Raw genomic sequence first — 20,665 nt, forward strand, 5'->3', positions numbered from 1 at the left:
TTCAGATTAGGACCCCAAAATTTAATATCAGTATGCCAGGTTGAACAGAGCCTTGGTTGACATAGAATCATAGAATAGTTAGGGTTGGAAAGGACCTTAATCATCTAGTTCCAACCCCCCTGGCATGGTTTAGTTGAGGCGTCCCTGTCCATGGTAGGGGAGTTGGAACTAGATGATCTTAAGGTCCTTTGCAACCCTAACTATTCTATGATTCTATGTAAGGTGTGATCTGAACTCTGTTCTTAGTCAATGGAAATCTCAGCAGGAAGTTGGTCACCAGAACAAGTACGTCTAGTGCCATTTTGAGTGCTGCATAGTGTTATGCCTGACAGCCAGGTCTCACTCAAGAAATGTGTTCTCTTGTGACTCCTGTCACATCAGCCAGCCGTGCATGTATTGCTTGGCTACCCTCTGTGCCTGTGTTTAGGCAACTGAATCCTATCTCATCTATACAGCCAACAGAGTTCAGAGAAGTATTTGGTAAAATGGACACCTACTTTGGTCTGCAGAATGCTCTCTAGCACATACTAATGGGGTGTGTGTTGGCTACAATGGTAGCCTTGACACCCACTACGCATATAGTTAGTTGACATTGTAAGCTGAAGCTTACTTTCAGTGCCTTGGTCATTCAGATCTACTCTGACATCCAAGGTTCAGCTCAGTTGCCTGCATAAAAGCATTCAGCACCATCCAGGATGTCCTCAGGTGCCCAAGGGGTCCTAACAGAGCATGTGGATGATATACGACCTATAGGAAAACCTTTGGAACAGATGGAGCCTAGGAGGAATATCCACAGCATTTTACATGGTGTCTGATGTGTGAGCAATCGAGTAACTCCTGGCTTTGTGCCATGTGCAGTTAAGCCACTTAGTCACCAGAACTGTCTTTGTAGGTCACCTCTTCAGTCATTTGAGAGAGATGGGGCACCTCTGGGATCCTGCTCCAATACCAGACATGTTGACTTCACCCTGGAAAGGCTTGTGACTGAGAGGAAGAGCAGTGACTCTGCTTCCAGCCCAGATGCCTCATTTGGGCAGCTGAAGTCATTTGGAATGAATGTCGACATAAGGATTTTATTAACCATAGGGGAATTGTAAAGCAAGCCTCAGTAAACTACTTATGTTGCTACCTGAAAGTGTTCTAAACCTGAAAATATCTGTCTTATAGTCCTCTTTGATATGAAGATGAAATCAGTCAGCTGAATTTCTATCCTTTCTGTTTGGCAGCTCATTGGAAGTCAGGCAGCTTTCTGCTCTGTCACTGTCTCCCCAGCCAGTGGCACCTTAGGCCCAAATGAAGAAAAAGAATTCTGCATAGAGCTATCAGCTAACATCCTGGTAGGTTTAAAAACTGATGCTATTTTATCGAAACAGCAATAATGGCATTCTCATCTTGGCTCCATCTGGCAAAAGGAAGGATTTCTATATACAAAACATAATGGTAATTCTTCTGTACAATATCTCTGAAATTGCTTTGCTTAGAGGTACCATGGTTGAAAAATTAAAGCAGTCCACATGGTATGCATTCTTCTGCCTTGCCTCTTTCTCAATTGTTCTGGTTTTCTTGCTTTCTTGAATGCCTATTCAGTTACTCCTTGCTTATCTTTTTTCTTGGAGCATACAGATCCTCACTTTGGATTATTCCAAATGAAATGGAGAAGACTGGCATAGATATTATCATTGAATGATTTGGGTTGGAAGGGACCTTAAAGGCCATCTAGTTCCAAGCCCAGTGCCTTGAGCAAGGACACTTTCTACTAGACCAGGTTGCTCAAAGCTCCATCCAACCTGTTTGAGTTTGTTTGTCTTTTGAGATGTGTACTCTTATCTGTAATGCATTTGGTTTTCTGAATGCAGCTGGGCTTATGACATTTCAACATTTGAAAATTTAAAAGGGGCTGATGGGACTAGGAGTCTGCAAAATAGGGCATAGACTGCAGAGTTACAAACTTCAGGACTTCAGCCATAGGCCTGAATTAAAGCAACTAAATAAAGGAGCTTCCTAAAGGTATGGTGTATTAGTTCCCATTACAGTTACTGGAGATGTAAGTTTCATTTATTAGCTTAAAAGTAGGTGTTCAGTGCTATCAGAGATGCCCTAGTAGGTCCCAGATATCCATGCCTTGCGCATGTGGCACAGAATCCCAGTAAATGTAAGCCTTCTTCATAGAAAGCTGGAAGCTCAACAGGACACACTGGACATCTGAAAGGGCATTTCTGCCATGTGGTTGGAGAACTGAATGCCATCCAAGGCACCTATGAGAAAGCTGAGCTAGATGCCTAAGTACCATTAATAAATCAGTGGTGATTTAGAGCTCGTGTTTGGAGTTCATCTTTATAGATGAACTCAAGGGCTCACATTTAGGGAGTTAGCATTTAGACATCTGAATGTGGAGCTAAATCCCAGTCTGTAATTTTATGCAGGATGCACTGATTCATATATTGGTAAGGCAAAAGAAAATAGTAATGTTGAACTAGCCAGAGACTGGGTCACATAACTCATTCTGCAAGTCTTGCTTTAAACCCAGGTAGAAATAAAACCTTGGGTTTGGAAGATTATTTAAGCATAACCAGAAGCAATTAATGCTTAGATCTTCAACACTTGTAATATTGGAATTGTGTCAAAAATCACTAATGGAGCACTTTTAGGCTTATAGACTGATGTGGGTGCAAAGCCAAGAAACAGCCACAAATTTTCTTACCTTGTTACTGCTTTCTAAGCAACTCTGATGCTGGAAGAAAAATGCACTTAAAACAATTCTGTAAAACTTTTCCCAATTCTATTATAGTTCTGGTTTCAATCCAATGAAGTTTATACACATTTTCTAAATAAGTTTCTTAAAGCTGCCTTTCCTCTGTGGCATTTGCTTCATTTGCAAGGAAACTTGACTCTTTGCCTTTCAGGGTGAGCTGAAAGACCTTGCCCTTTCCTGTAGCATAGAAGATATGATTGAACCCCTCTTTCTGAGCATTTCTGGTGAAGTAAAAGGACTGCATGTCACCTACGCAGTACCTTCTGACAGCGGAGTTGCCAGGTAAATCAAGGGTTTGCCCTAAACTGAACAAAAATTACTTCTTCCTAAAACAAAAACACAATGGCGAGAGGGGAAACACTTATCTATATAAACATCATTCCTCCTCCTGCTATAGGCAGAAAGGATAGTAAAATGTGCTGGGAAAATTCACTGAAGGTGACTATGTGAAGAAAAGGTACTAGGTTTACACCCTAGCCAGATTTATCATCTTCATAAGCCCAAGAGGACACTGGAGAAGAGCACTGCTCCCCACTGTTTAACTGAAACAAATTCAGTTAGCAACTGTGAATTCATTAAACCATGAATCATAGATCAGTGTGAAGTCAACTGCACAACTGCACATTAGGGGAACTCATGTTCATGTTTTGTGCCTGTTCTCCCTTGTGCTCCTGGCACTTGTCACGGCAACTGGCAAGTTACGCTTTTGTGTATAAAGAGCAGGAAAAATTACGTTTCTCCCTGGTAACTTAAGAGTGGGGACTCTGAAGTCTCTCACGTGTTTGTGAGTAACAGCTATTTTCTGTAATGCCAAAAGTTTGAGAATTCAGCTCTTAGATGTGAATTTAGAATTACAGAATTATACCCAAGACCCTGTATTTTGTACCATTAAGTTTTGTTGTTTCACTGTGAGACATGATGTTAAAGAAAGATGAATATACTTCAGTCTACCTTGGTATATGTGACTGATTTTTATTTTATTTTTCTGATACGTAGCATCATTCCTGTCTTTTGGATTATGCTTATCTTTATATATTGTTAAATAAGCAAAAATGGCTTTCATTTGGTAGGTTGGCATATGTTATACATATGATAAAAATCTTACCCAAAATAAATCTTCACATGAATAGAAGTGAAAAAATGAAAAGCAGTAAATGCTGATGACAAAAATCATAGGCTGCATGGTCCTTAGACACACTTCATCACAACCACGTTGCATATCGCACATTTTCAAACTACCAAAATTACCTGTGGCATAAGAAAATAAGACTTATGCTTTAATATGAATGTAATTTTGTCTGACAGTGATGAAAGACAAATGCCACAAAGTCCGTGTGATCTTCTTTTGGACTTTGGATCTGAAGTTGCATTCAAAGCCATAGTAAAGCGTCAGCTAATTCTTACCAATCACACTGGAATCAGTGCTCCATTCAAACTAGAAGCTGAGTATTTCACTGGCTACTCGCTTACTCCAGAACAAGGAATCTGCCCGTAAGTCTTGCTTTTCTGCATAATGACTCCAGTACTAGTTTAGGTCTGGATTGAATCTGAAATTGGGATAGAGTGCTATTGCCTCTGTCATGAGAAACACTTCCTGCAGTATTCTGGTGGGTTTTTTTAAGCTCTTACCCTGACTGGGGTAATGAAACCTGCTGGTGAGATTTCTTGCAGAAACAGACAGCTTGCAGTGCAAGGACAGAAGATTTAGCTGATGCAAATGGTGAACACTCTTATTGCCAAGAGACATAAAATGGTTTACACTGGCCAAGACTCTGTTGTGTTAGATTGTAAGCAGAGTCTTACAACTCTCAAGTTGATTCACTCTTAAGGATGCTATTGTCAAAAAAATGCCTTGCAGGCAATCCTTCAGGTTATAATGGCCACTAATTTGAGTCAAGTAGAGCTGTTACTTTAGCAGAGTCCTTCTCATTTCACAGCAGTGGCTTTTTAATTTTTTTAAGCTCCTCAAGCTATTTGATGAAAAGAAGAGGACCCATCTCAGTACATGCAGCCAGAAGAGCACGGTCAGGTAGGGTAATAGCTGTTAATCCCTTGGTGGACAGAAGGCAAGAGCCAACTGACTAACATATTCAGCATTGAATGTGCCAGTCAGGTTATTTGATTCTGGAAGTATCTGGCTAAGTCTGCACTGTTAAATGACTTAGTTCCTCAGTGCATTCTTGAGTTTGAAAGCACACATTGCACAAGCATTAGGTCAACTTCTCTCTTCCCCCTGCTGCTTTTTTCTCTCTCCACCCCCCAAACTGCTACTTTCTCTCTCCCACTCTCTTTCTTTCTCCTTCTCTTTCTTCTTTTTCTCGAAAACAGCAGACTGGAACAAAGACGAGTGACTCTGGTGATAGTTCACTCCCAGGATCGCTCCCAGCACACAATATGGATGACATGCATAACATTTGGCTACTTCTCTCCTACACAGTCTTCCAGTGCCACCACAGCAGACTCTTCTCTCTCAAACCCTTTCATATACCTTCCCTTGCTGTGGGGAAGAACAGAACAGTTCTGTACAGCAGAACCCATCTATCATTTCTGATGCATTGTACTGAAAAGTAGTAATATTTGGAGCCACATGAGATCCAGGGATGGGGGAAACGGGAGAAAAATGCTATAATGTGTGGTTGTGTCTTCTGTATCCAAAATAAAACTTGGACATATTGGTACCTTGCCATAGTGTTTGATATCTGTTACAAAGACAGAGCTTTTCAGCTGTTGAATTAGTACTTAATATTGGAAGAATGCTGTTCTGACAGATTCCGTGCAAGCTTATTGATTTATAAGGCTAGGTGACTCAGAATGTGGAAAGGCTTTGCTCTTTGTAATTCATTCTTTGTGTTGCAGAGCACACAGAGGTAATCAGGCAGCTGTTAACAGAACAACAACCAGTTAGCACAAACTTTAGCTTATTTTTCTCGAATTGAGGATGTTTTCATGTAACCATTTAGTCCCTTGCATATCCCAAATAGTCTTGGATCAGGCTGCTGAAAGGGAGTCCTTCTATAAAATAATCTGGGTGAGAACTAAGTCTCAAAATCTGATTATGACCCACTGCAGAAGAGAGCTTGGGTAAAGTGGTATGAATGCGGGTTGTGTCGATCCCAGGTGGGTTTTTTTGAAGCTAGTGAGGTTAGGCTGATTAATACCAGCTAGAAATATGGTCCAGCTAGAATATATAATATTCTTTGAAAGACTTTGTTCCATTTCCTCAGATGTCATCAAATGCTTCTTTGCTATGCTCCTTCAGAGTTTGCTGCAGCGCTGCTGTCTCATGGGAAGGGAGTAGCTTTCCATATACAACCGTCCACAGGAACTCTGAAAGCCTTCCAGCAGCTAATCATAGAAATAACAGCTTACAATAATATGTGGGGAGAGTACCAGGATGATCTTGTCTGTAAGGTAGGTGGGGCTTCAGTTTTAAGTGAAGAATTGCTATGGCATATTTTACACCAATTATATTTTCCAGATTCCTTTCTGTTAAAAATACTCTTTCAGCTTGTTGGGACTTGTATAGAAATTAAGGTATATATTTCTATACCACTACCTCCAATAAGGGACAAGTGTTTTCTCTTACAGAGCGTGGTTTAGTTCTGGGGTAACATGTTGATCTCTTGAGAGGTTTTCATGTGCCTTTAAAATGACTGGAGCAGTTTTGATTTATAAAATCTGTTTGGTAGCTGGCCAGTGCACTACTCTGCTCTACCAATGTAATATATTGTGTTGCATGGAGAAGCCACAGGAAAGCTGACAAATGCAGTCTCCTGCTGAGAAGAGCTTTCATTAGTGTATGAATTAGATACTGTCAAAAGAACAAATAAAAAAATATTTGAAAATCTAATAATTTTTCAAAATGTATTTTTAACCTGAGAACTAAAGTTTTATCTTGATTCTAATAGCAACAATTCTTTTTTTAATAGGTGGGAGACTTACAACCTAAATTAATTCCTATGCAAATTACTGTGAAAGGCTGTCCAATCTTCCTGCAGCTGACAGGACCACAAATAAAGTCACCCACAATCAGGTATAGTGCAATTTACTGTCTAAGAATTAAATACAGTTGGACTATAGCCCCCCCCCACACCTGTTCCCATCTTTTTGTTATCTAATGAGGTTAGCAAAGTCACTGTCAAAGTACAGTTTCTGCTTCTATAACACAAATACACTTGGCTCTGCCAGCACAATTAGAAAAGAATCTGCATGCAAGTCTTCTTAGGTTCATCCAGAAGTTCACCCAGTCCAGCCTCGTTTGATTCTGTGGAGACAGAAACTGGTACATGGTGGCAGTTATCATCATCATCCACAGTTCATTTCTCCCTGACCCTTTATATAGATCAGGAGAAATGTAACCCCAAAGGTAAATAGGGGCAGAGGTAGGTTTAAGCCCTCTTGTATAGTAAATTGCACCTGCATATCTGGCTAAGGGGTAAGTTTTGGTTAATGGGGACCATGGCACTTCACACTCAGCCAGCTGCCATGCAGTATGGCTGCTTCTTGCTGACTTCAGAGGAATTAACATTGGGTATCATATTGCAGCCTAGAGCATCTGCAATGTCAGCTCTGTATTGGGGTATAGAAAATGGATTTAGCTATATTCAACGTAAAGAAAAAAAAACCCAACCAAAAAACAATGCCTTTATGCACCTGGAAATGTCTGACATGGGTAAGTGTCATGTAGCCATTTGTTGCCGCTGCAAGGGTGTTTCATATGCCTGATTTCATGTGTTTACCTTGAAGCGTCTGAGGCAAGTAAGAAACCGGAAAAAAAGGGACATTAAATAAAATAATATTCTACTTCACAGTATATGCCATGCTTTACCTGATAGCCACTCTTAACAGGCTGCCAATACAGCCAGATGTTTCCCCTGTTAAACAAATCTTTAATGATTTCAGCCATCCACTCTTATTTTCTGCATGTACTGACAGCAAAGTTTCCCCCCTCAGGTTTGGCACTCATGTCTCTGGAGGGTCTCCTGTCTTTCGGAGGGTCCAGCTCAACAATCCCACTCCCTTTGGTAAGAATGACTTTTGTACAGCAACCATTGACGCCCAGAGGGTGTCATCGAAGGACCCATTAACATGTTAATTAACAGCCCTACTTGTTTCCTAATCAAGATGGGGTTTGTAAAAATAATAATAGTATATAAAAGAGTGTCTAAGCTGTTTTCTAACTTAGTACAGAACAGTAATGCATGTTGGCAGGTCTTTATGTCCATAGTAGTATTTATCGTTATGGCATTACTGCCAAGAATATTAGTTTGTTCTGTAACCGTAAAGCAGGTAAGCTCCAGCCAGAGTGTAGTAGAATATACGTAGTGGACTCAATGTGTTGTTACTATGGAACGGCACATCCACTCATGATGTGCCTGGGATTTCACTCCTTGAAATAATGGGAATTCAGGATTTTCCACCCTGGTTTTGTGAATCTCTCGCAGCACTAACCCTGGTTAATCAGATGTGCTAGCTGCTTCTTAGTGGCATCATCTGGCTCTTCCATGTTTAGTCTTCACCTCTTGAGTGAGATATTAAACTCTTCAGAGCAAAGGTCAATCACTTTTTTTTTTTTTCCTGAATGCCACCAAACACATCTGCTTAACAAACAAAATGCTCATAATTTAATGTTATTAACAGTATAGGTTAGGACCTAAGTGGCCAAGCCATAATAAGAGCACAGTATGCACGATCTTAAATCCTTTCAGTTTACAGCAAAAATGGAAAGCTTAAGATATGCTTCAAATCTGGTTGCTAGACATAAATTCATTCCTTGACGTTCTGGTTCTCCAGTACCAGTTAAGATATGAGTCTTCTCAGTGACCAGTAATTGTCCTTTCTTCTCTTCAATTCAGACATCCGCCTGGACTGGGAAGTTTATAACCAAGAACAAGATGATAACAAACTAGTGGACCTGTTAATGCTCTTTGAAGACCCTTTTCCTCTTAAGAACACAGATGAAAATGAGACTGGATCAATTGGTAGCACCTTGGAGTCAGAGATCATGTTAAAGTTGGATCAGTCTGCCATTCCCTGCGGAAGCATTTATCCAGTTTTGCAAACCACCGATGAGGTCAGCTGTTAGTCTGTTTTTCATCCTGCTGCTGAGATACATGATGGGTTTCTTGGCATGAAAGGTTGAAAACAATAACATGAGAGATAACTTGTAACTAAGAGCTGGATTGTTAAAAGAAATGCAGCTCCTCTCACACTCAAAAAAGCCAATACATGAGCAGATGGCCATTGGTATCAGCAATCAGTTTACAGAATGAGCTGCAAGCAAATAGCTTTTCAGCTTCTCTTAGAACTGCTAAAGAAGTTGCTGAGATACTTCTTAAAATACTGTCTTTGAAAAACTAATGCCACTTTTATATGAAAGTGTTAGGATGACTAAAACTCCTTAATTTGGGTCTGCTATGCTTATGGGGACTTTATGGTGTCCATGTGTGTGGTAGTCAGGGAGCAGAATCTAACCTGCAAAGTTCAAATTGCAGGTAATGATATGGAGGTATTTATCCTAGTGCTAAAAGATTAGTTCTGTTAGATGCTACCATGCTCTAAGAGAACATTACATGTGAAATTTGATTATAATATGGCAAATTACCTTCTTGAAGGGCTGGGAATGACAAGAAGATATGCAGGATATGTATATTTCTCTGGAAAAAGCTTTACAAAAAAATACTAAAATCTCATTTTCTCTGCTTCAGCTCAGAAGGCGTAGCTGTTTTGAATACACCTCTAACCTTTCTTGTGAAACAAGGGAACATTATTGCTCTGGAGTGCTGGTTTGTATAACTGGCCAGAGATGAAACAGCTGAGTGCTTCTCTGGGTAAAACAGGACCCAGGCATGCACATTTTCCAAGTTGTTCAGGAGCTGTTTCAAGACAGCAAACCTATGCATGAAAAAATTAATGTACAGGACACATCCACATGTCCAGCCTTTGTGCCAGAAAGAAGAAAGCTGAAGCTGGCCATGCTTACTGACTAGTGCAGCAGTTCCATGTTCACTTGACTCGCATTCCTATTTTGCAGCGTAACAGTTTTAACCATTCCCCACCCTTGTGTCCCTGCAGCCTTCAGGCTCTGACAGCAAAGAGAAGGAAATCATCACCCAAGGACCCAAAGTGCAGAAACTCGTCTCTGTACTTGTACGACCTCATGAAGGGGTTCCTGCAGACAGTCCCTACTCCATTACTCCAAGACAGATAGTAAGATTTTACACTTCCTTTGTGCTTAGATTTAGCATATTTTCTGCAGGACAGAAGAGACACAGGAGGAGGAGGTAGCATTGGTTTGAGGTAGAGGCTGCTAGACAGTGACACAGTAGGCTAGGAGGCTTCGGGATCTTGAAGATGACCACGAGAAGAGTTTTCAAAGTCAACAGAGGAAAGAAAGTGTCCTACCTACATTTGAGCAGTTAACTGATGACTGGAATTAAGTGTTCAGTTGTACTAGGCGCTCTAGATTGGCATCTCTGGTCCTCTTACTTGGGTTGCCTTGGTGAAATGTGTGGCATTTGGTGAGAGGCATCCAGCCTGAAGCTTTGGAAGGATGTCATTTAACCAGGGTAGGTCTGCTAAGTAAGTGTGGCAGAGCTAGAAAGCAGGCTGCTGCTCTGTAGACAACTCTTTTGGATAAACTGTTGTAACCCAAAGTACTTCAAAAGTAACTGTGCAAATAGGGGCCACAGTGTCACAATTTCTTAGGAATAAGATAAAGCAAAGACAGCACTGGAAAGATCTCACTGAGGGACAGGGCTGCCCGAAACATCAGCGTGACAATTTTAATTCCTAATATTAGCAAGCTTTTTGCCAAAGAGCTTCAGTTACAAGTTAGAATGAGCTAAAGATTACATAAAAGAAATAATTCCAGAGATGGCATCTCAAATAAATGAAGCCCATGGCCAGCTCAGGGGTTATTTGGTCTGAGAGAGTTCCAATAAACAAGTGCTGCATTATGGAGGCAGACTGTCAGGGCAGCCAGCAGCCAGGTTTACCCCTGTGGAATGGAGCTGATGCCTGTAGAGTCATTCAGGTTGTCCTCTGCAGAAACATTCTCTGTGTTCCTACTATTGCTCCAGGAAGGTCTGTTAGCTCAGGTGGTGTGCAGCCCGGCTGGCCAGACCTGGCTTATATCCACGTCTGAACAGATAAGCTCTCTCTGACCACTGCACAGACCCTGCAGTGTTGTATGACATGACAGAGCTCACTAGCTCTGCTCTGGCCCTGACAGACTTTAGGCAGAGCTCTCTTACACTCCTCAACACTCTGAGGAGGGGAATACTGTGCAGGGAGAGCTGAGCTAGTTTTGCTTCTACTGAATGTAGGTCCAACAACAGCAAACGTCTCACCCAGTGGTCACATGAAAGGGAGGAGTTTGCATCTGCACAGCAGGATCCTGAAAGCAGTACACACCATGAGGACCCTGACCTTACAAACTTGGCTAGATGTGAATTGGCTCTGTAGGGAGATGGCAAAAGTTTTTCTGCAGCAATAGCCGCATTTAACCATAACGTGTATAATGCACCTAAAGAAAGCAGGATCTATTGAACCTATAAATCCCAGAAAATCCACTGTAGCTGACTGGTGTAGTTGATTACATTCCCTGCTTTCATGTAAAATAAAAAATTAGCAAAGAGTAAACTGAACTGTAAAATACCCTGAAGTCACACTTGTAACTCTTTAAAAAGATGCTTCTTCTATCTGTGAGCATTGTCAGTTGTGGGAGAATCATCTGAGTTAGCCATGGAGTAAGAGTGGGCAGAACTGGGTGTTTTTAAAAACAAACACATATGTTTGTGTACTTAAGAGATTTGGGCTGTGACTATGCTTAAACTCTGTTGATGATAAAGAGTGGCTGCACTGATATTTGCAGCTGAAATAATTGTCGGTTTTGTTGTCACATGTTGTCATTTTATTGCAAGCCTGAGAGGAGTTCCTGCTGCTTGCACAACTCAGTTTTAGCTGCTCAGTGCTAAGAAGGATGCTTGCACAATCCCAGGCGTCTCCCTGCACTACTGAACAGTTGTCTCTCGACTGCAGGTGGTTCCAGGAGGTGGCAGCATCTCCGTTTGCATCTCCTTCACCCCACACGTACTCCCAGAGACTGCGACTGAAGTGCAGTGTGAAGGGTTTGTGCTGGGTTTCATGAGCTTAGACAAGGTAAACTCACTATCACGGCAAGGCTAAAGATCACAGAATCACAGAATGGTTTGGTTTGGAAGGGACATTAAAGCTCATCCAGTTCCACCCACCTTCCACTAGACCAGGTTTCTCAAAGCCTTGTCCAACCTGGCCTTGAACACTGCCAGGGATAGGGCAGCCACAGCTTCTCTGGGCAACCTGTGCCAGGGCCTCACCACCCTCACACCCTCGTTCAGTTTAAAGCCATTCCTCCTTGTCTTATCACTACATGCACTTGTAAAAAGCCCTTCTCCAGTTTTGTTGTCATCCCCCTTTAGGCACTGGAAGCTGCTCTTCTCCCTGGAGCCTTCTCTTCTCCAAGCTGAACAAGCCCAGCTCTCTCAGCCTGTCTCCATAGGAGGCGGGCTCCAGCCCTCAGAGCATCTTCGTGGCCTCCTCTGGACTTGATCCAAGAGGTCCAGATGTACTAGAAAAGATGGCTAGAAAATAATTATTTCCCTTCCTGTAATTTATGTACAGGCTGCTGTGTACCTGGCCAGTCTGTATAAACAGTCCTGTTCCTGCTACCCTGTTATATCCTTCCTTAACTGGGGTTGTTCGTTTGTTACATTTGCTTTCGAAGCATTCTGGGATAGGAATGTCCCCATCTTCTTACATTGTCTGATGCAGTAGACCCCAGACAAAAGCCCAGGATTTGAAACACTATCACAACATCAGGTTTTATTGATAACAGTAGTTAACAATGGGACTGAGACTCAGGACTGCTGAGTTCTGTTCCTGGCTCTGCATCCACCTTCCTGTGTGAATTTAGACAGCATCTTTCTCCTCTGGGAAACTTCCTCTTCCACAACTCCAGCTCAAAGGCTAATGTGAGGTTTGAATAATGTTATATGAATTTTTCTGCAATTCTTTGATACGAATCATTGCAAAAGTGCAAGGTATAATGAATGAATGATAACTGAATATTTAATAAAAACATCCCTGATGGGTTTTATTCCTGGAGGAAGGAGTATCTGCATTAACCACAATTCAGAGTTCAACTACTGCTTAGCTTTTGCCTTTCCTTGCATGTCACCATTGTGCCTTACAAACAAGCAGAATCTTACCTTGTCTAACAGCCTCTTGGGCTAGAAGTAGGTCTGGGGTTTTATTGCTATCAGTTTACACATCATTTCTGTTTTCAGCATAGAAAGACAGTACCTAACAAAGTACATCGCAAGCACCGCTATGAAGTACCACAGCTACGAGTAGACTTACAAGCTTTTGTAAGGCATGCTCTGTAAGTACCCTCACTCCCATGGCTGGTACAGCCACAGAGTAGACCAGTCTGGAGGAAAGGGCACTGACCAGCTCTGATTCTTTATACTCAGGTTGCAAGTAGACATGGATCTTGACAGAGGAATGGTGTTTTATGCAACAGCAAGTGATCTCTTACCAGATCATCCTACATTAGGAGTAAGTATTTCACGCATGGATGTATTTGGCTGGTTTGTATTATTGTGAGAATTCAGAGCTGCATGCACCTGGTTTTAAAAATGCATCTTTAGTCCCAGTAGCCTCATGTTGCAACTGTCTATATTGCACATAGGAAGATAAGTAAAACAAAAGGACCTTAAGGACTTTTTAGCCAGGAATAAGCAAAACTGAGCTCAGGCAGTGCCTATTTTATGTCTTTCTTTTTCTTTGAAGAGGGGCTTGCAAGTAGAAAAATATTTAATTTCAGGATAAAAGATCTGATAGAATAAGACACTCAGAGCAGCCTGGTCAGTTCCTGTTTCTCTTGACATTCAAAGGCTTTTTCACCATGTTACATTATTTATATATTGGAGTTTTTACTCAAGAAATTTTGGAAAACACGAGCAGAAAATACTGGGTTGCTCTGGGGTAAAGCCCTTCAGATCCCTGCTGATGCTGAATGAGCAGACAGACCAGCACAACCCTCTCCAGGGAGTTAAAACTAACCAGTTTTGAATCATTTCTCCACCAGGTTTTGACCAATTCGGTGATGACTCAAAGTTTGAAACTCATCAATTACACTAAGGTTCCTCTGTACTTCAGGCTTCTTCTGTCTACGCCCTTTAGCCTCTCCAGCACAGATCCCCAAAAGAGCACCAAAACATCCCACAGCAAGAGGGAGGAAGAAGGACAGCAACCACAACTTGTACTTTATCCACAGCAAAACATGCTGGTAGGCTCAAAAATAATAATGCTGCGCCAGAATAGATAGTTGAGTGTAACCGGTGTGTTAGTGCGGCCCAGATGAACCGCAAGAAAAACACAACCAGTCTAGAAATCTCCCAGTTTCAGGGGAAATGTTGGTATATCAACAAGAGCCAACTACTGCACGTTTGACCTCTATATTGTGGGTACAAAATGTAGGGCCTGCAGTGGCCCTGATGAGCTTTTCTCATCAACTCTGACCTGTTGCAACCTCCTGCAGGAAACCCTGTAGTTTTTGGAGCTCATCTAAATTAATAGCCATATACATGCTGGCCAAATTAAAAGATTCCCAAAGGCTGCAGACCCTTGTTTCCTTAAATTAGAGACAGGCAATGCAAACAGAAGAAAATTGGTTTGCTTGGGGTCTACACAATGACATTAAAAGAAACAAAGTCCAAAGACAAGAATTAGCTGGGGTGCAAAGAATCCCTAACAGTTGTATTTTTGAAGTGCGCTTCTCATTTTTTAGTGTTCATTTTGACATGGAAGCCTATCTTAATTCTGCACGTGTGGGAAGAAAGACGACTTGCATGTTTAAGACAGCTTTGGGAATATGGTATCTGTAACCTCAGGAATTTAGAACAGGAATTTTTCTTCCTAGAGACTGTTTCTCTACCGTGGTTCAGAGATTAACTGTTCACCTTTACACTCTATCTCTGTGTACTGGATTCATAGGAAATAGCTGTGGTTTTTCTTGAATTATAATGCTTTGTTCCAATGGGAATTTGGTTGCTGGCATTGACACCTTTGGGTTCCAGTGGGAAAATGTGCATCTGGGCCTTTGAGCAATGTTTACCTTGGATTTCCTGCACATTGTGTCTTCTTATGCGATGGTCAGCTGAATTCCTCTTCCCACAGGTGAAAGTGTCATTCCACACAACTCTGGAGTTGCTTACGTATCAACATTTGCCAGATACGCAGCTGCTTCCTGGATTCCAAGTGCTCCAGTTTGAGAACGGAGAGAGAAAGCTGAAGTTTAATCAAAACCTGGTCATTGAATATAGTAACTGCACTACCCAGGTAAGATCAGAACCAGATCTCTGGGTCCTGAGAAGGGGCTGTGTTTTATCAGCATCTCTGTTTGGATTGCCTTAGGGTTTACTCGGCTTTGAAATACAGCCATCTCTAAATCGTGTCATCCAGTTCAAGTGAATGGCCAGGGATTTGCAAATAGCTCTCCATTGAAGCTGCAGGTGACTCCATTGAAGCTGCAGGTGACACTGATATGGACAGAGCAGTTTTGGGTCTGAACCCTGGTGCCCCAGCTCTGCACAGCATAACAGTGATGGTGATCCAACTCAATCCAAGGGCAGCATGCCCAGTCACAGTCTGACTCTCAATGTCCTTCTGAGACATGGGGTCAGGACTGTCTCAGGGATCATGCCAGTGACTGAGTCACCAAGCATTGCCTGCTGCAGTACCCGAGTGCTTCTTGAAAGTCTCCTGGGTCTGTTTAGCTCATGTGGTGTGTTCACAGCCCACACACATCTAAAGACCAGTCTCTTCCAGATGGAAGGCTATAAACCCCCCAAAGTGTTCAGCAGTTCCAGTACACTGCAGGCACTGGTGGGTTTTTTTGGTTTGGTTTTGTTTCGTACCAGGTATTTCTGAGGAGTGATCTGTGTAAGGTCCAAGCACCATGCCTAAGATACAGTCAATTTAAGAGTAATCTTGGGCAATCTGCAGAAATTGAATGATTCACAGTGGGTCATGTACAGTCCTAAGGGGCGTTGGGATGCTGTAATGTCTGCATCTCTACAGAAAACCCAAATAAGAAGCGAGGATGTTCATTCCATGTTATTTCATTAAGATCACAGTGTCTGGTTTGAAAACCTGTCCCAAAAAGTAAAACAAGCAACAACTTAATTCACTGAAAGCTGTAGAATCGGGAATCAACTCTATTACGAAAGAACACAGAGCAACTACTCTTGATTCAGTGCTGGAGGTTAAGAATGATCCACTTGCAGCAGATTCTATTAAAGCTCTACAAAAATCAGGTGTTTTTTTTTTCCTCCTCTCCCTTTCCTCTGTTTTTGCAGCTGGTCCCGTTGACTGCATACCTCACTGTTCCAGTTCTGAAGCTCTCCTGCCACACGGTTCATTTCAAGAGCTGCTTTGTTGGACATACCAAGATTGAACATGTCTTCCTGTGTAACAGGAGTGGCTGTAGAAGTTACTGGACTGCTTTGCTGGGTATTCTGCATTTGCAATTGAATTTCCTTGTTATATAGTTTTACTATTCAGTGGTTTTATTTAGTAAGAGCGCCTGCATTCACTCAACAGATAGCCAATATATGAGGATGTTGGCTGCAAACGTATCAATCAGGTCTGCTTCTGTTGTCATGTTCTCACTTACAAGGGCTTTTTCTTTTTTTAACATCAGTGTATCTCTATTGGTTTCAGCAGTTACTCCAGATTTAACCAAAGACTGGATCACAACCCCTACAAATAATAGGCATGCTTTGCTCATTCATAATGCAATCCTAAGAGACAACAAGAAGCAGCAGCTCCTCATGAGTTTGGTTTGAGCTTCTGCCTAATGATGTTAAAAACAGATGGGCTTCGAAGGAAAGAGGATCAGGGCTTTATTATTTTGACATGGAGGCCACTTGATTAGGGGATTAAAACAGACATGGCCACATGCAGGACATGATTTATTAGTTGGCTAGTGCAGAGGCTCATTGGTTTGAGCACAATATGCTGTACAAGCTTACATGAAGGGACTTGTATTGCTTTGTTTGATATTTGCCCCTTTCATTGCAGATGAACAGGAAAGGCATAACAACGCAAAGGTGTTTTCTGTCTTCCCTACTAATGGCATTTTGGAGGCACGTGAAGGGGACCCACCTACCAAAGCAATTTTGCAGATCAGCTTTACTGCAAGGTACAGTTAACAGGACTGAGATCTTGCTGCTATTCCCTGTCAAGCCCCAGTTTATGGTGTGAGCGGTCACTGAAAGAAAAGAGCAAGTCTGCTCTTTTCTTGTGTTACCAGGCTGCTCATTTTGCTTCTAACACATCCCAATCCTGGGCTCCCAGCTGATGCTTTTTCCACATAACCACGTTTTCTATGCTGCTCCTATATATGGGATTTTTTTGTATTTGACACCCAGAATTTCAGCTTTGGATTAATCCACTTGAAATCCTGCTATTCCAACAGTTGGCATGACACAATGACTCCATACCACTGGATAAAACCTCTTTCTTTAGGGGAACATCTTCAGCAGTAGGTAGATCTCAAGGCTGTCTAAGTCAGTGCAGAGGCTGATACAACAACTGAGTCCTTTATGCATCCAGCACTTTATTAATTAGAACACAGGGCAAAATGTATCCAGAGTAGTTCAGAATTCCACTAGAGCATCTGTTTATCCTGCAGGAAAGTGGAATGTCTTTTGCAGTCAGTCTCAGGGGTCCTTCACTGCAGTTTATGTGGCTCCTCTCTGAAAGAAATTATTTGAATTCCTGTACTTCCCTACGTGCATTAAGAGTAGCTCCTGATGAAACAAATAGAGCAAAATGTTGTTCTAATGCAGTGATACCATGTGTTTTGCATAGCCTGGTGCAATGGTTAGTGTTACAGTCAAGGTGTTTAAGAAAGGCACCAAGGTATTTCTGTCTAGTGCAAAGGTTTTCCACATAGTAAAGATAACGTGAGCTGCAGGCAAATGACAGTAAAGAACAGAAGCGAGCAGATGAAAATTACTTTGTCCTATAAACATCTTGACCTTTGTCAAGGCTAGGACCTAGATGTGCCATGGCAGAGGTAGGCAACACTGAGAGGTGTGGTGTGGTGACACGCCAGGGGAAGTGACGCCATCCAGAGGGACCTGGACAGGCTGGAGAGGTGGGACAGTGCGAACCACATGAAATTCATGAGGGCCAAGTGCAAGGTCCTGTATGTGGGCCCGGGGAATCCAAACACAAATACAGGCTGGGGGAGACTGGACTGAGAGCAGCCCTGAGGAGGACTCAGGGGTGTCAAGTGTTGAGAAACTGAATTTTTTTTCCTGATGGGAAAAAAATTCTTCCCTGTGAGGGTGGTGAGGCCCTGGCACAGGTTGCCCAGAGAAGCTGTGGCTGCCCCATCCCTGGCAGTGTTCAAGGCCAGACTAGACGTGGCTTTGAGCAACCTGGTCTAGTGGCAGGTGTCCCTGCCTATGGCAAGGGGGTGGAACTAGATGAGCTTTAAAGTCCCTTCCAACCCAAACCGTTCTGTGATTCCATGATGACCCAAAGCCTTTAATCTCTTCGCTCTAATTAAAGAGATGCAACTCCTGTATAATATTCAGCTTATGTTCTTGGAAGTTACAGCATGCTGACATAAACCTTAAGAAAGACAAAGTCTATCCCAGTGATTTTAAGGTGACATGAGCTACTGATGTAACTTCAATCTTCCTAGAATACCCTGTGAGATCTCCATCACTGGAGTTACTGGAATCTCACTGGGACAAAGCCTTGAGCAGCTTCTCTAAGCTGTCCTGGCTCTGCAGCTTCATAGATCAAAGACCTCCCCAGGCTTTGACTGCCAAAGTTTTTCTGTAGTGTTTCTAAATGTGCCGGAAGCACTTCTTTTTGTCTGACAATCAGCGTGTCTGGAACCAAAGCTGCTGCTGTACACCAGCCAGCTTGTCTGTTAAGCTCCAGACTACATATCCCCCAGCACTTGGGACCAGTGTGGCATTAGCAAATAACTATATGCAAGGTGTGAGGTAATTTTAATAACTCGCCTCCCTAAATCAGTGGTCTTCCTGCAGGGGAATCTTTTGTGAGGAGGAGAAAATAAAAGTTGTATGGCAAGCACAGGCTCTTGCCTCAGGCCTTTACAAGAGCCACCTCTCGGATGCAGAGAAATCCTTCAGATGAGCAGTCTCTGGAGCACTGCACAGCATTAGCCTTAGGCCAGTTGCACTGTAAGACTTCCACCTGGCACAAAACTACAGTTGCTGTAAGCTGCTTGATGTTCAGTTACAACCTGGACTCCACTGACTGCCCGTTGTCTTAAGCAAGTTGACAAAAACTTTTTTTGTTTCAAATGCTGTCACAAGCTCAGTTTTCACATCAGGGCAGTGCAGGTGTTGGTTTGTTGCCAAACAGAAGCCCTCAGCAGAACTTCAGTTTGTTTAACTAAAATTGAATTTTTTCAGTAGGAAGATATTAACTTCATATTGTAAAGAAAAACTTGAATAACTCAACATCTTCAGGTACTGGCTGCATCATCCTTCTCAAACGTCCTCTATATAGCTATGGGCCATAACACTCTAAAGTGGTCCTACTACCCCCAGACTCAACACCAGCATGAGAGACTGGTGCTTGTGATCACCGGTGCTTAGAGCACCGTTCTGCCCCTTTTCCTCCACAGAGTAACTAATCTCAAACAGAGAATTGCATCCTCCTGTAACTGAACTGTCCCTTTTGCACTACATTTCAGGAGCGACATTCAATACAAAGCAGTCATGACTGTCACTGGAATACTGGGGGAGAAGCCCTGCAAGCTACAGATCAAGGGGCAAGGAACCTACGATGGAAGGTATGAAGACCTGTATTAAATAGTCAAGACACCGTGGGACAAATGTCAAGGTAACAGGCTGGATGCAGATGTGCCATCCATTGAGCCTGTATTGTCAGTTGTTTTATTATGGACTAGAATTTTAGCAGAATGGAATTTTAAGTTGGGGGAAGGTGGGAGGAAGGTCATGGTACTTTAAATAGAAGAGTCATAATCTCATTCTATTACTTTTACCACTGTGGTAAGCTTAAGCACTACCTGAGGCTCTGCAAAGTAATTGGTTTGAAATAGAGAAGCGGCCATGGTAAGAGTTAGACCAAACCCCTCTGTATGTCTCCAATTACAATTAAAGATTGTTTGTACCTTATAAAGTAGCTTTTGTTTTGCCTTGGTTATTTGTTTGACATTAAAAAGATATTGACACATCATAAAAGCAAGAACCAGTGAATAGGCCAGCATTCCCCAGGCTGTTTCCCTTACATGAAAAGGGGAAGAGACAACTTTCCCTGGACTTCTTGGAAGATGACCAACCCGTGCGTTTCATCATGCTTGGGCATTGAGAACATCCCTTTCGGCTACGGAGGGCGGAACCCTTCTGCCCTTGAATGCCTTCCCCCGACATGGTTCCCATTTACTCACACTTCTCTAAATGTTTTTAGTATTACTTTAGCTAAAGGTCACTGAAATTCCCACTTCTGAGCCTGTTAAGTTTTCCCCTCCCATCATATAAAAGGTTTTTGTTACTAGCAGTGTGTGCGGGGAAGAGGGGGCTGCCCTCCCCACCTGAGGAGAACAGAAGATGCATGATTGTTGCCTTTTGCCCAGTTTAAACCAAATTTGTACTAGCAAGAACTCATTCTATACAGAGTGCAAAAAAAGACCCCTGAGGAACTCTAATGCCTCTCTACAACCACCAAATAATTTCATCTTCTTGCTCTAAAATACAGCCTGAGTGATTGCTGGGGAGTGGGACAGGCTGCAGCACTGGAACAGGAGCCTATCACACAGCTCTAACTAATCATGGCTTCCAACTAAGAACCACC

At 42.3% G+C, this 20,665-nt stretch overlaps 1 protein-coding gene across 1 annotated transcript in view; it reads left to right on the forward strand.

Moving 5' to 3' along the window:
- DLEC1 (DLEC1 cilia and flagella associated protein) overlaps positions 1-20,641 on the forward strand; it is a 41,499-nt gene extending 20,858 nt beyond the window's left edge. The window contains exons 22-38 of the mRNA XM_057398275.1: positions 1,227-1,337; positions 2,904-3,034; positions 4,058-4,243; positions 4,714-4,781; positions 6,012-6,163; positions 6,682-6,785; positions 7,706-7,776; positions 8,608-8,825; positions 9,827-9,961; positions 11,795-11,914; positions 13,081-13,175; positions 13,267-13,351; positions 13,884-14,084; positions 14,975-15,136; positions 16,156-16,309; positions 16,880-17,000; positions 19,545-20,641. Of these exons, the coding sequence (XP_057254258.1) occupies positions 1,227-1,337; positions 2,904-3,034; positions 4,058-4,243; positions 4,714-4,781; positions 6,012-6,163; positions 6,682-6,785; positions 7,706-7,776; positions 8,608-8,825; positions 9,827-9,961; positions 11,795-11,914; positions 13,081-13,175; positions 13,267-13,351; positions 13,884-14,084; positions 14,975-15,136; positions 16,156-16,309; positions 16,880-17,000; positions 19,545-19,662 (2,232 nt within the window). The 3' untranslated portion in view covers positions 19,663-20,641. The remainder of the gene's footprint in view (positions 1-1,226; positions 1,338-2,903; positions 3,035-4,057; positions 4,244-4,713; positions 4,782-6,011; positions 6,164-6,681; positions 6,786-7,705; positions 7,777-8,607; positions 8,826-9,826; positions 9,962-11,794; positions 11,915-13,080; positions 13,176-13,266; positions 13,352-13,883; positions 14,085-14,974; positions 15,137-16,155; positions 16,310-16,879; positions 17,001-19,544) is intronic.
- The last annotated feature ends 24 nt before the right edge of the window (positions 20,642-20,665 follow it).

The sequence above is a fragment of the Pezoporus wallicus genome, unplaced genomic scaffold (assembly GCF_028554395.1).
Source record: "Pezoporus wallicus isolate ANWC-B61680 ecotype Strahan unplaced genomic scaffold, APGP_CSIRO_Pwel_v1 contig_7237, whole genome shotgun sequence".
Taxonomy (NCBI): domain Eukaryota; kingdom Metazoa; phylum Chordata; class Aves; order Psittaciformes; family Psittacidae; genus Pezoporus; species Pezoporus wallicus.